Source organism: Mytilus californianus, unplaced genomic scaffold (assembly GCF_021869535.1).
Source record: "Mytilus californianus isolate M0D057914Y unplaced genomic scaffold, xbMytCali1.0.p SCAF_1, whole genome shotgun sequence".
Lineage (NCBI taxonomy): Eukaryota > Metazoa > Mollusca > Bivalvia > Mytilida > Mytilidae > Mytilus > Mytilus californianus.
In genome coordinates this window covers 111,945,681-111,958,580 of record NW_026262581.1, presented here as the reverse complement: position 1 = coordinate 111,958,580, position 12,900 = coordinate 111,945,681, and the positions used below count along the sequence as shown (strand labels likewise).

General features: G+C 31.2%; 1 protein-coding gene across 3 annotated transcripts in view; it reads left to right on the top strand.

Annotated features, from left to right (window-relative positions):
• The first annotated feature begins 19 nt into the window (after positions 1-19).
• LOC127711312 (src kinase-associated phosphoprotein 2-like) overlaps positions 20-12,900 on the top strand; it is a 29,296-nt gene continuing 16,415 nt past the window's right edge. For 2 of the 3 annotated variants that reach the window (XM_052217319.1, XM_052217311.1), the window contains exons 1-3: positions 20-131; positions 2,671-2,829; positions 10,770-10,826. In XM_052217319.1, coding sequence (XP_052073279.1) covers positions 92-131; positions 2,671-2,829; positions 10,770-10,826 — 256 coding nt within the window. In that variant the 5' untranslated portion in view covers positions 20-91. The remainder of the gene's footprint in view (positions 132-2,670; positions 2,830-10,769; positions 10,827-12,900) is intronic. The other variant, XM_052217327.1, reaches the window with a different exon arrangement.

Below are 12,900 nucleotides of genomic sequence, written 5' to 3'. Positions count from 1 at the left end.
AGTCTCGGGTCTTTTCCTATAGGCTGTATAAAAGATGAACCAGGAAGAAGGAAGATAAACATATATCAGTGTTATAATTGAAATAACGAACATGTCAGGGTTTCATGAATCTATAAAGTCTTTATTATCAGGTAAAATGTACATCCGCTAGTTTCTTTTAAAATAGAATAACCTTTTGAATACAAAAGAGCTTTTTTTTGAGGGGCGGAAGGCCTTTTACGAGGGTAGGACTAGGAATGTCCTTTACCGTCAGGCGTCAAACGGTCATTTTCGGCTAACGTTAGCGTCAAATTGATTAAAATTTTATTGTGACTCGTCAAAATATCCTCAAGATGATTCGTTAGAGGTCTCAAATAATTATTCGTTACTATTAATTTTGGAAAGAATGTAATGTGATTCGTCAAGAATCAGTTGATTTTTTTATTGTCATAAAGACAATGTACATTTTGTCGTCATGCACCAAAAATTACTGTTAATGTCATTTAGCAAGATTTTTTACCATCATTCGCCATGAAATTACCCCATTATGATCCTCTTTTTCGTGACATCATTATTGGGCCTTTATTTTTGTGGGAATTTGGGATTTACACATATCGGGAGGGAATTCAGGATTCAGCACTTTCACCCGGAAATCCTACACCTGCTTTTGTTTGTATGTTAACCTACTGTAAGCTTCATTAGCATCCTGTCCAAACCTCCTCTTTGCATCAGTACAGCAAGGTGTAATACAAATCACCTGACCATTTTTCAGTGGTGAACAGACTTGAATTACTGTTCATATGGCTGTGTTCTATAAACAACAAATTTGTATTTCAGGATAATCATGATAATGGATGTTATGGAGTACTTGAAAACTATCATATGTAGACAGAAACTGTAAACAGCAAAATTATCAGCAAAACAAGATAATTAAAAAATGCCTATATGGCTGAAACCATATTTTTACTCTGTCTAAAGAAGTTATTGCTTAGCCTTTAATGACAATTTTTGATGAATTTATATTTTAACAACTAAAATAATGTGAATACGGAAAAGTCAGAAAGTGTAAACAGCAAATGATGAGAAATACAAGATCTTCAATAAATCCAAATGAATAAAAGGTTTTGTAAATACATTTTTCTTTAATTCTTGAACTATCACTATGGCATATATTGATTGGTGACCCTCTTATATTTTCATGTTATAATCAAAGTGATCTAAAATCACTAATGGAAAGATTGGAAGAATTGTGCGTATAATTTCAATCATATTTTATACTTCCAAAGCAGTGATGGTGGACAACAAAAACTTGCTATAGCACTATTGCATATTTGTTAGTTATATTACTGCAGATTTTTAGAATAAGCAATTTTTCAGTAATAGATTTATGTCAGTGGGTCACTAAATTTGCATAATAACTTCTTTTTGATTGCAACTTAATGTTTATATTTTTTGAAACAGAAGAAATTACCTAGTAAAAAAAATATCATTGTAGTTAACTCAGTAAACCTGGGATCAATGGTTAAAGAGACCTGAAACTTAAGTCCTTTTTTCATCTCCCAAAATTAACCTGTGAATTGTTGTTTGGTGGGCATGTCTGTTACTCTGTGTTCAAACATTGCTAAGTATAGCTTATTGATTTTAATTTACACAATAATATATGACATTGAAGATGCATGGTTGACAAAGGGTCATTTTCACATCAATAAACTTAATATGATGTTTTTATTCTATTGTCCAAAGATGGAGACTTAATTTTTGAGGCAAATTCTTATTTATTTCATTGAAAAAATATATTACCTCACAGTATTCAAATATACTAATACCTTCTCTTATAATGCAACCTATTAAAATTATGGATTAATTACAGATAATTGTTGCACAGATTTTACAAGAAAAACAGACACCACTTGGATTCTTTACTCATACAGATTTTCATTTTGGTCTTTTCTAAACAAAAAAGTTATGTATTAATCCTTACTTAATCATCTTTCAAACAAGATTTACAGATCATTTGTTTAATGCAATGCAAATCAAAAGATATATATAGGTAAAGGCAAAATCTATCATCTGTATATAATTTTATTAAAGAAATCCCCATTTAGTATTTGTTAGTTTTCAATTTAACATGAAGACAGAGACTGACCTATATAGATCAAATTATATCAGATATTAATGAGGTCAAAGTTTGTGTATTGAGTGGTCTGCCATGTTATGTATAAACTCAAGTTATTTCATTTGGTCAATTATGATTGGCATTAAGGAGGAGGAGTCTATATAGAATTCCAATTATTGTCCCACCCTTTGTGTTTAATTGTACCTTGATCATGACAGTTGTCAATCATACTGTTAATGTATCAATTCACTTAAGTAAAAAGACAAAACTAAGCCAGTAATTGAAAAAAGTAATGTCTATTATTTTTGAAAAAAATACTCTAAATTAAGATGTTACCAAATTTCTTTCCAGTTCACTTGTGCATATGTACACAGACATGAGAACAATTGGGAACTTTATGTCAGTGTGTATAGATTTAGTAGCTAATCTGTCCACTTTCTGTTTGGAGGCCGGTGCCTTAGGAAAGAATTGGAACAAGTTCCAATCTTTCAAAAAAATTAAAGTTCACAGTTTTAACATATCTACAAGTTTTTTATAGCTTGTATTTCATTATGATACAAAATGTTATATTTCAGATATTGAAAAGTTTCTAATAGAGACATTGAAAAATGAGAAATTGGGAAAATCTGCAAAAAACTATAAACAAGAAATTATAGACAAAATATGCAAACTGAAGGAGGAATGGCCACAATTAGGAACCGTGCATACCACAGAACAAGTTAAACCAGCGAAAGGTATAAATACTATTTTTAGTAATGGAGCTGTAAAAATAAAGGATCTTTAGTTTTAAAATGAATAATGTTTGTTCTTAAAAGGATTTTTGATTATGACTTTAAGCAGTATAATTAGACACTTCTACCATTTTTTAGGTTCTTGAGTGTAGGATATTGAAGCTTATGTAATTCAGTACTTCAATTTTTATAAATGATAATAAGAAATTACATCATTTAGTTATACTTACCTGTTTATTGTAACATTAGATATATTAGTAGTAGCCCATGTTCATGTTAAAATATATTATAATGTTTTCATTTAACAGCAGCATGTATGAAAGGAATTACCTAGATACAACATATAACCAGTAAATACTGCATGTATCTCAAATATATATATTATATATAATATTGTTGCATTTAACAATTAGGAAGAAGACATCAACCAACAATAAAAAATGGTACAATGAATTCAACCTTTATTTCTTGGCTTGGTAGAGTACAATTTGTTTCTAGCTATAACTCCTTTGCACAAAGCAGGCAGCTGAAAGACCTAGATAGTAGTGTGATACTGCTTTTTCCCATCGGGCTTAAATATGTGATTTTACTGATGTCAGTGTACATTTGTACCAAAATGTGAATAATATGTTTTATTTTAGCTACCAGTATTCATATTTTAATAGATTGATTAAAAAAAACTTCCTATACATGTGACTATCTGGTTTTTACTGATAATTTTTTATACCGGTATGTAATGCATAATCATCAAAAAGAGTTGTATTTATGTTTTGAAAAGCATTGGTGCCTAACTTATTTGAAATGAATGTTTGAATAAACCATAGCTAATTACTGCATGCTCAATTTATAAATTGCCTCAATGAAGTTAATATCGATGGAGACTATTTATGTCCACATTTGTGTGAGACAAGGGTTCTGCAGCAAGGATTTAGAACTTGATAACGGTAGAGAAATACAAGTAAGGTCACAGTACCAATATTTCATTGTTCAGTGGCTTTGATTCACTCTATATAGATATAAGAAGATGTGGTATGAGTGCCAATGAGACAACTCTCCATCAAAGTCACAATTTGTAAAAGTTAATCATTATAGGTCAAAGTATGGCCTTCAACTAACCTACATTTGATGCTTCGTTTACTTATATAAGTTCTGAACTCAGATATTACAAATCAAAGTAAACCTGAAATCTTATAAATTGGTGCAAGGATGCATTTTGAAGGGTATAACAGCCTCTCACAAATTTTAGGTCACTCTGACTTCTTTTTACACTTCATTGACCATTATGTTTACATCACAGAAATGAAGTGAGCTACAATCATATAACTTAAATGGGAAACTATTCATCTAGGGAAGTATAGCAGCTTCCTCCTATATTTTATGCTTATTTTTCTTATATTAAATTTTATGTTCAAATTTAAATCTGAAATACTAAGTGACCTACAGTCATATAATTTGTTGAAAGAAATGACTATAGGAGTATAAAAGTGTACAAAATTTAGATTACTCTGACCTCCAATTTATGCTAATTAACTTAAATAAAGTTTTACATTTGGGTACATTTTGCTTCAGATAGTAAATGTCACCTACTGATTATGTAAGGATGCATCTTAGAAAGTGTAACAGCTTTCAATGAAAAATAGCTCACTCTGACCTCATATTAACAGATTCAGATTCAGATTCAATATTTTATTAAAGTCTCACCACTTGTATAACATTATACATTCCAATATACATATAAAACATTGCGTATAACATAAAATATTGAAAAACATATATGTACCACTCAGAAACGTGTCCATCCCCCAAACGTGTCCGATTCCCCCAAACGTGTCCACATGACGTCACTGAACTGCACAACATGTCTTAAAATGTAAAAGGGCGCCAAAGCGTATCATTTGTATGAACGCCCAAACATGTTTTTGTTGAGCCTGCGACTTTTGTCGCAGAAAGCTCGACATAGGGATAGTGATCCGGCGGCGGCGGCGGCTACGGCGGCGGCGGCTACGGCGGCGGCGGCGTTAGCTAACTTCTTAAAAGCTTTATATTTTAGAAGGTGGGAGGTCTGGATGCTTCATACTTTGTATATGGATGCCTCATGTTACGAAGTTTCCGTCAGTCACATGTCCAATGTCCTTGACCTCATTTTCATGGTTCAATGACTACTTGAAAAAAAAGTTAAGATTTTTTGTAATGTTAGATTCTCTCTTATTATAAGTAATAGGATAACTATATTTGGTATGTGCGTACCTTGCAAGGTCCTCATGCCCGTCAGACAGTTTTCACTTGACCTCGACCTCATTTCATGGATCAATGAACAAGGTTAAGTTTTGGTGGTCAAGTCCATATCTCAGATACTATAAGCAATAGGTCTAGTATATTCGGTGTATGGAAGGACTGTAAGGTGTACATGTCCAACTGGCAGGTGTCATCTGACCTTGACCTCATTTTAATGGTTCAGTGGTTATAGTTAAGTTTTTGTGTTTTGGTCTGTTTTTCTTATACTGTATGCCATAGGTCTACTATATTTGGTGTATGGAATGATTGTAAGGTGTACATGTCTAGCGGGCAGGTGTCATCTGACCTTGACCTCATTTTCATGGTTCAGTGGTCAAAGTTAAGTTTTTGAGTTTTGGTCTATTTTTCTAATACTATATGCAATAGTTCAACTATATTTGGTATGTGCGTACCTTGCAAGGTCCTCATGCCCGTCAGACAGTTTTCACTTGACCTCGACCTCATTTCATGGATCAATGAACAAGGTTAAGTTTTGGTGGTCAAGTCCATATCTCAGATACTATAAGCAATAGGTCTAGTATATTCGGTGTATGGAAGGACTGTAAGGTGTACATGTCCAACTGGCAGGTGTCATCTGACCTTGACCTCATTTTCATGGTTCAGTGGTTATAGTTAAGTTTTTGTGTTTTGGTCTGTTTTTCTTATACTGTATGCCATAGGTCTACTATATTTGGTGTATGGAATGATTGTAAGGTGTACATGTCTAGCTGGCAGGTGTCTTCTGACCTTGACCTCATTTTCATGGTTCAGTGGTCAAAGTTAAGTTTTTGAGTTTTGGTCTTTTTTTCTAATACTTTATGCAATAGGTCATCTATATTTGGTGTATGGAAATATTTTATGATATACCTGTCAGTCTTGCAGGTTTTATTTGACCTTGACCTCATTTTCACGGTTCATTGCTCAGTGTTAAGTTTTTGTGTTTTGGTCTGTTTTTCTAATACTATAAGCAATAGGGTCAACTATATTTGTTGTATGGAAGGATTGCAAGCTGTATTACATGTCTGCCTGGCATTGTTCATCTGACCTTGACCTCATTTTATTGGTTCATTGGTCAATGTTTAGTTTTCTTGGTTAAGTCTGTATCTTAGAAACTATAAACAATAGGTCAACTATATTTAGTGTATTGAATGATTGTAAGGTGTACATGTATTTCTTGTTTGGTTTATATGACCTTGACCTCATTTTCTTGGATCATGTTAAGTGTATGTGATAGTTGTAGTAAAGCTTTATATTTAGGACTATCAACATAATATCAATGGTTAGTAAAGAAGGCGAGACATTTCAGCGTGTGCACTCTTGTTTTTAATGAACACCCAAACGTGCCCAATCCCAAAAACTTGTCCATATCAAGCTCTTTTTTTTTTTCTTTTACCGAACGACCATTCTTGTCCATATTATAAATACTTCCGTTATTTGGTTATTACTATTTCATTAAAGTATACTCATTTTACTATTTTATTAAAAAATAGAAATAGAGAACTTTAAGTCTTTTTTAAACCGGCAGTATAACCTGGGTTAAAGTTGGGCGTCCATTCAGCTATGTCGGATGCAAATGTAAGCAGCCACGCTCAGCTAAATTTCTCTGCAGATCAAAACCTTTCTAACAACTCTTTCAAGGTGCCATCAGTTGTATTTCGGATGGCAACATTTTTGTCCGGATTCATTATTTTTTCTAGTGGCAGTTAAAACAGCCTCTTTTACATAACGGACATTGAAGTAGTGTCTTACTGGAGTAATTAGAACCTATCTACAATATTTATTGTTAATATGATGTCTTCAAATAATGCATGAAATATTTGGCACTGGACGTTATGTCTCTTGTTCGTGTGTCTTTAGTGATGCTCGAAACCTAAAATTTATTAGAAAAAAAGCTTGAAAACCAGTTTGTATCAGAACTGTTGAAAAAAGTCAATTCTATTGAAAGCCAGCCATGCAGATTGATATAAAAAGGCATCATCGGAGTTTATTAGTACAAAATAATTCTCTAAGTAAACGATTAATTCAACTGTACTAAAATTATTTGTATGTTCGCTCTAAATGAGCATGAAATACTTGCAACAGGACAATAATCAATTTCAGTCAAAAGTCAATTCATATGTTACAAATTAAATATGCAATGATGTTTTATGCTAATCATTAACAACCAGCATTGAACAAACTAATGCTAATAAATGACCACTTCGTCAACTGTGTCCCCCATCATATATATAGAAGTGCCGTAAACGTTATTGATTTCATTCGGGACATGCATGTATTAGCGCTAAAAGAGGTGAGACGTTCTGGCGTGTAATAGTGGACACGTTTTGGCGAATAACAATTATCGGACACGTTTGGGGGTTATAAAATCGGACACATTTGGGGGAATATTGAATATTATGGACACTTTTGAGGAGAATAGACACATTTGGGGGAATCGGACACTTTTGGGGGGAAGGACACGTTTGGGAGTGTTACATATATAAAACATATAGTATATTAAAACTAACAGTAAAATATCATTAGCTTAAATACTAAAACATATACAAGCGCCATTCTATTAAGAATTATGAGAGACTATTAAATGATAACATGTCATATTAATAAATTTGTGTTGTTAAACCTCTGATCCATTTCTGAGATACTGAGTGACCTTCAGTTTCACACTTAAGTTGAATTTTTCACGTTGATTACTCTTTTAATTATAATACAAATATTATCAAGCTAATATAGGAATAAGACAAAATTCATAATCATAGATAACAAAAAGTTGAAAAATGAATTCAGAAAAAAAAGATTTATTTGAAGATTAAATAATGACAGAAGTATAATACCTTATTAATGGACTTCTAGTGATATTAATATTGATAAAAGGTAGACAAAACTCTACTTAGGAGGAAGTTTGGTGAAAAATTAGAAAATTTGTAGCAATTTTATAGGCGAAAAAAGTTACAAGGAGATCTTGAATAGTCAATTAAGTGTCCTTAAACTTCATTCACAAATAGCCAATAGAGTTGCCAAGTACATGTTTCCTTCCATCATATACAAATATTAATGTACACCATCATATTTTTCGGCCTGCCAAGAAAATAAAATTTTAGAATTACAGAATTAGAAATATTTGTTTTAATTCCTGAAGGATGTCTGGTTCTATATAAGAACCATAAGAATAAAATTGTCTGTGTCCATTTGTCTATTGGTCCATATCATTTTACATAAGCTTTTTCTTTAAAGTAATCTATAGAAAGTTGCAGAAATTTGTAGTTCTTTCATTTTACTTTTCAAGTTACTTAGATTTCTCTCTATGATACGTTGAAATGCAAATTCTAGTTTGAACTCTTTCATGTAAGTTATTTGCCATAACTTCCATAGAGTAAACATAACTGTGTTAAAATGTTATTGCTGTAACCCATTTTTAATGACTTTGCGTCTGTGGTCTTCCATAGTCGTCTGTCGTCTTCTTTCATCATCTGTTAACTTTTACAAAAATCTTCTCTGAAACTTTTTTGGCCAAATTTAACCTTACTTGGAACACAATCATTATTAGGGTATCTAGTTTAAAAAATGTTTCTGATGACCCCGCCTGTCAACCAGCATGGCCGACATGGCTAAAAATAGAACATAGGGGTAAAAAGCAAGTTTTGTCTCTTATCTTGAAAACTGCTATGAATAGAGAAAATCTGATAGGGCAGAAATGTTCACAATGATGAGATCTAGATATTGTCCATTTTCATCAAAACTGATAGAAGACTTCTTTTAGGAGTTATTGCCCTTTAATGACGAATTTTACCAATTTTTTCAATTTTGCCAATTATCTCAAAAACTATGATAGATAGAATGAAAATAGTAAAAATGATCAGTGAGAAAAGATCTGCAAATAAGTCAAACTTGGTTAAAATCAGTCGATGACTCCATAATGGAGTTATTGCTCCTTGATGATGATTTGTACCCATTTTTAGTGTTTTTGCCTATTATCTTGAAAACTACAGTAGATAAATAAGCACTTTAAACAGCAAAAATGACCAACAAGACGAGATCTACAGATAAGTCAAATTGCTGATATCGTCTGACGACTCTTAATTGGAGTAATTGCCTTTAATGACAATTTTTACCATTTTTTGGCATTTTTGCCTAATATCTTAAAAAACTTAGATAGGTAAAAACTTAAAGAAGCAGAAATGATCAGGAAGAAATGATCTACTATTAAGTATAATGACTGAAATTGTCAGAGGACTCCTTATTGAAGCTATTGCTCTTTAATGACGATTTTTACCCATTTTTAGTGTTTTTTGCCTTTTATCTTGAAAACTATCATAGATAGATGGACACTATTAATAGTCAAAAGGATCAGCAATATAAGATCTACAAATAAGTTAAGATGACCGAAATGTTCAGTCGACTCCTTATTGGAGTTCTTGCTCTTTAATGACAATTTTTTACCAATTTATTTGTGTTTTTGCCTATAATCCTGAAAACTATAAAGATATATAGACACTATATAGCAAAATTGATCAGAAAAAAACGATTTACAAGCAAGGTAAATTTTGCTGAAATCATTCGTAGACTCTTGATAGGAGTGATTGCCCTGAAATGACAATTTTTTACCCTTTTGTATGTTGTGGGCAAAAACTAGAAAAAATAGAGAGAAACTGTAAAAAAAAAAAAAATTATCAGCAATACAAGATCAACAAAAAAGAGATTTTTGTCATGAATTCTATTCTAGTCTACAATGTTGGAGAGGGTCCATTGTTGAAGACGCTATGTAATTAACCATCAAGGTGATCTCTGAAGACTGCCCACGGTCATATAACCTGATATAAACATAAATATAGATATGAATAGAAAGGGAACACTTGCAATTGGATTTTTCTAGGTCTTTTATTTCATATTGTAAGTTAAAAAAATATGTTAGTCATCATTTTTACCTGTATAAGAATGAGTTTTTATTGATCGAATCAGTCAGTCAAGTGGTTTACCCTTGTTTCTATTTCAATATTGACATTTTTTTCCTTTTAATAGTTGAATATGCCTTTTGTAAGCGTAATACATCTCTAGCTAAGGGGTAAAATTGAAGTCACATGAATATGGATTCAATGAGGTTGAATTATTCACTTTTGCAAGTGAATAATTTCATCAGCGATGTTTCTTGACTGCTTAAAGTGAAATATTATTTCACTTTTTCACTTTCATTAATGATTGAACAAAAAAAAAATCATATTTTATTTTTTTTTATATATATATAGATATCTTGTAGGTAATGCCCCTTTAAGAATTAGAACATTTATCGCAAGGTTTTAGCAATCCCATAAATGAATGTTGCATTCAGATTTTGGAATAAAAAAGCTAACAGTTATTTCTGAACTTACAGTAATAAAGATAATACAGTTTATAGAAAGAAAAGAAGATTCTGTACTTGAAAATATTTTATAAGTGATTACTTATCTTTCACAACATGTACAGTGTTGTTGTTGAAGTAAGCATTTCGATATGTGATCAAATGCATTAGTTTATAATTGATATGTTCATCAAAGATACATTCATCAAAGACCTTTAAATTAGTACATTTGACCATGAATATTTTAAATATAGTATATTATTTTGCTGTTTTTGGCATTATAACTTTAACAACTGTATATATGTGTGTGTTAATTTGATTGCCTTATGTGCCACAGACTGGTTTGGCACATTGACTCGATGGAGAAGGTGCAGTCGTATTATTTCGTGGATTGGTAAGATTTTGCATGTATTATAATTTATCTGTTTTCTCAATTTTACTTTGGTTTCAGGAGATTATTTAAAATGTTTTGTAATAAATTTTCCTCAATTTTTACTAATATTTGAACAAAGGTTAGTATTAAATTCGACATGGTGTATCTTCATACAGATATATTATGATGTAGAATACAGCACAAGAAATACATGGTAAATAACAGAACTCATTGGGATATCTGTATTACAAGCTTGTACAGACTTTACAAATTTAATCATTTCTTCTTCAAGGTCTTTACCTAGAGTTGTTCTGATGTATGTTGCCAACTAATTCTTTAATTTTCAGTAAATCATCAGTTTCCTTCTTATGATGGAAAGTTTTTCCATTATATCATGAATAGTAGAGAGTACTGATACATGTATATTGTTGTCTCAAATCAATAGATGAATAGTAGAGAGTACTGATACATGTATATTGTTGTCTCAAATCAATAGATGAATAGTAGAGAGTACTGATACATGTATATTGTTGTCTCAAATCAATAGATGAATAGTAGAGAGTACTGATACATGTATATTGTTGTCTCAAATCAATAGATGAATAGTAGAGAGTACTGATACATGTATATTGTTATCTCAAATCAATAGATGAATAGTAGAGAGTACTGATACATGTATATTGTTGTCTCAAATCAATAGATGAATAGTAGAGAGTACTGATACATGTATATTGTTGTCTCAAATCAATAGATGAATAGTAGAGAGTACTGATACATGTATATTGTTGTCTCAAATCAATAGATGAATAGTAGAGAGTACTGATACATGTATATTGTTGTCTCAAATCAATAGATGAATAGTAGAGAGTACTGATACATGTATATTGTTTGATTCAAATCAATAGATGAATAGTAGAGAGTACTGATACATGTATATTGTTGTCTCAAATCAATAGATGAATAGTAGAGAGTACTGATACATGTATATTGTTGTCTCAAATCAATAGATGAATAGTAGAGAGTACTGATACATGTATATTGTTGTCTCAAATCAATAGATGAATAGTAGAGAGTACTGATACATGTATATTGTTGTCTCAAACCAATAGATGAATAGTAGAGAGTACTGATACATGTATATTGTTGTCTCAAATCAATAGACATTTATTTAAGGTCACCTTTGGTTATCAGCATGAATTAAGATGTAAATGAAGGTTTAACAAGCATGACAAGGATTGGTTGTTTAAGTGGTGAAGTGTTAGAAGTGTCTTACATACCATAATTATAACATACAACAGTGAAGGAGGAAGTAGCAAATTGCATGCAGTAACAGCTAGATATAAAATTTACAGGTGTGAACTTGAATATTTTCAACTTAATCATGTTTTGAGTATGGCAATAAAAATGTTCAGAAGATATGAGTTTTGAATACAAAAAGGTGTTCAGATACTCTGTTACATATGAATTTTAAAGGAGTATATTAGGATTGTTGTCTCCTTAATAGTTGAAACAAAATTATGTACTGTTACACCCGTTTTATTTTAAATTTTAATATTTCAAGAAAGAAAACCTGCATGTTCGTTAATAGTGGATTAGGCAGAATATTTTAAAAAGATTTAAAGGATTTAAATTTTATAATTATGGAGTAAAAATTATTATAAAATATGTACAATAAAAGAATGAGTTTTGAGTGTTTATAAGCATATGCTGTAGTAATTTAATGAAAGATATAAATATTAGCAATGATTCTTAATTATGTTTACCATTGCATTCAAGGATTGCCTAGTATGCAGGAGAAAAATTACTATCATAATATTGCAATCCCTAGCTTTTTTCAATTCTTACAATGCAAATTTCTTCAGTATTGCAGATTCACTATTTTAAATTTATGGATATAAATTGGTACACACAGGGATGGTATGTTCATCTTATTTTTCCTGAGGGTGTTAAAGACCATATTAAAGTGATTGATATAAGCCTATCTTGATTAACTTGTATTGTTGAGTTTCTGTCTCATAGATGTTTCCAAAATGGTTTTTGAAATTGTACCTTTTATGAGAATTGAAGAAATGAATCTACAGGTTTCAGATGTTAG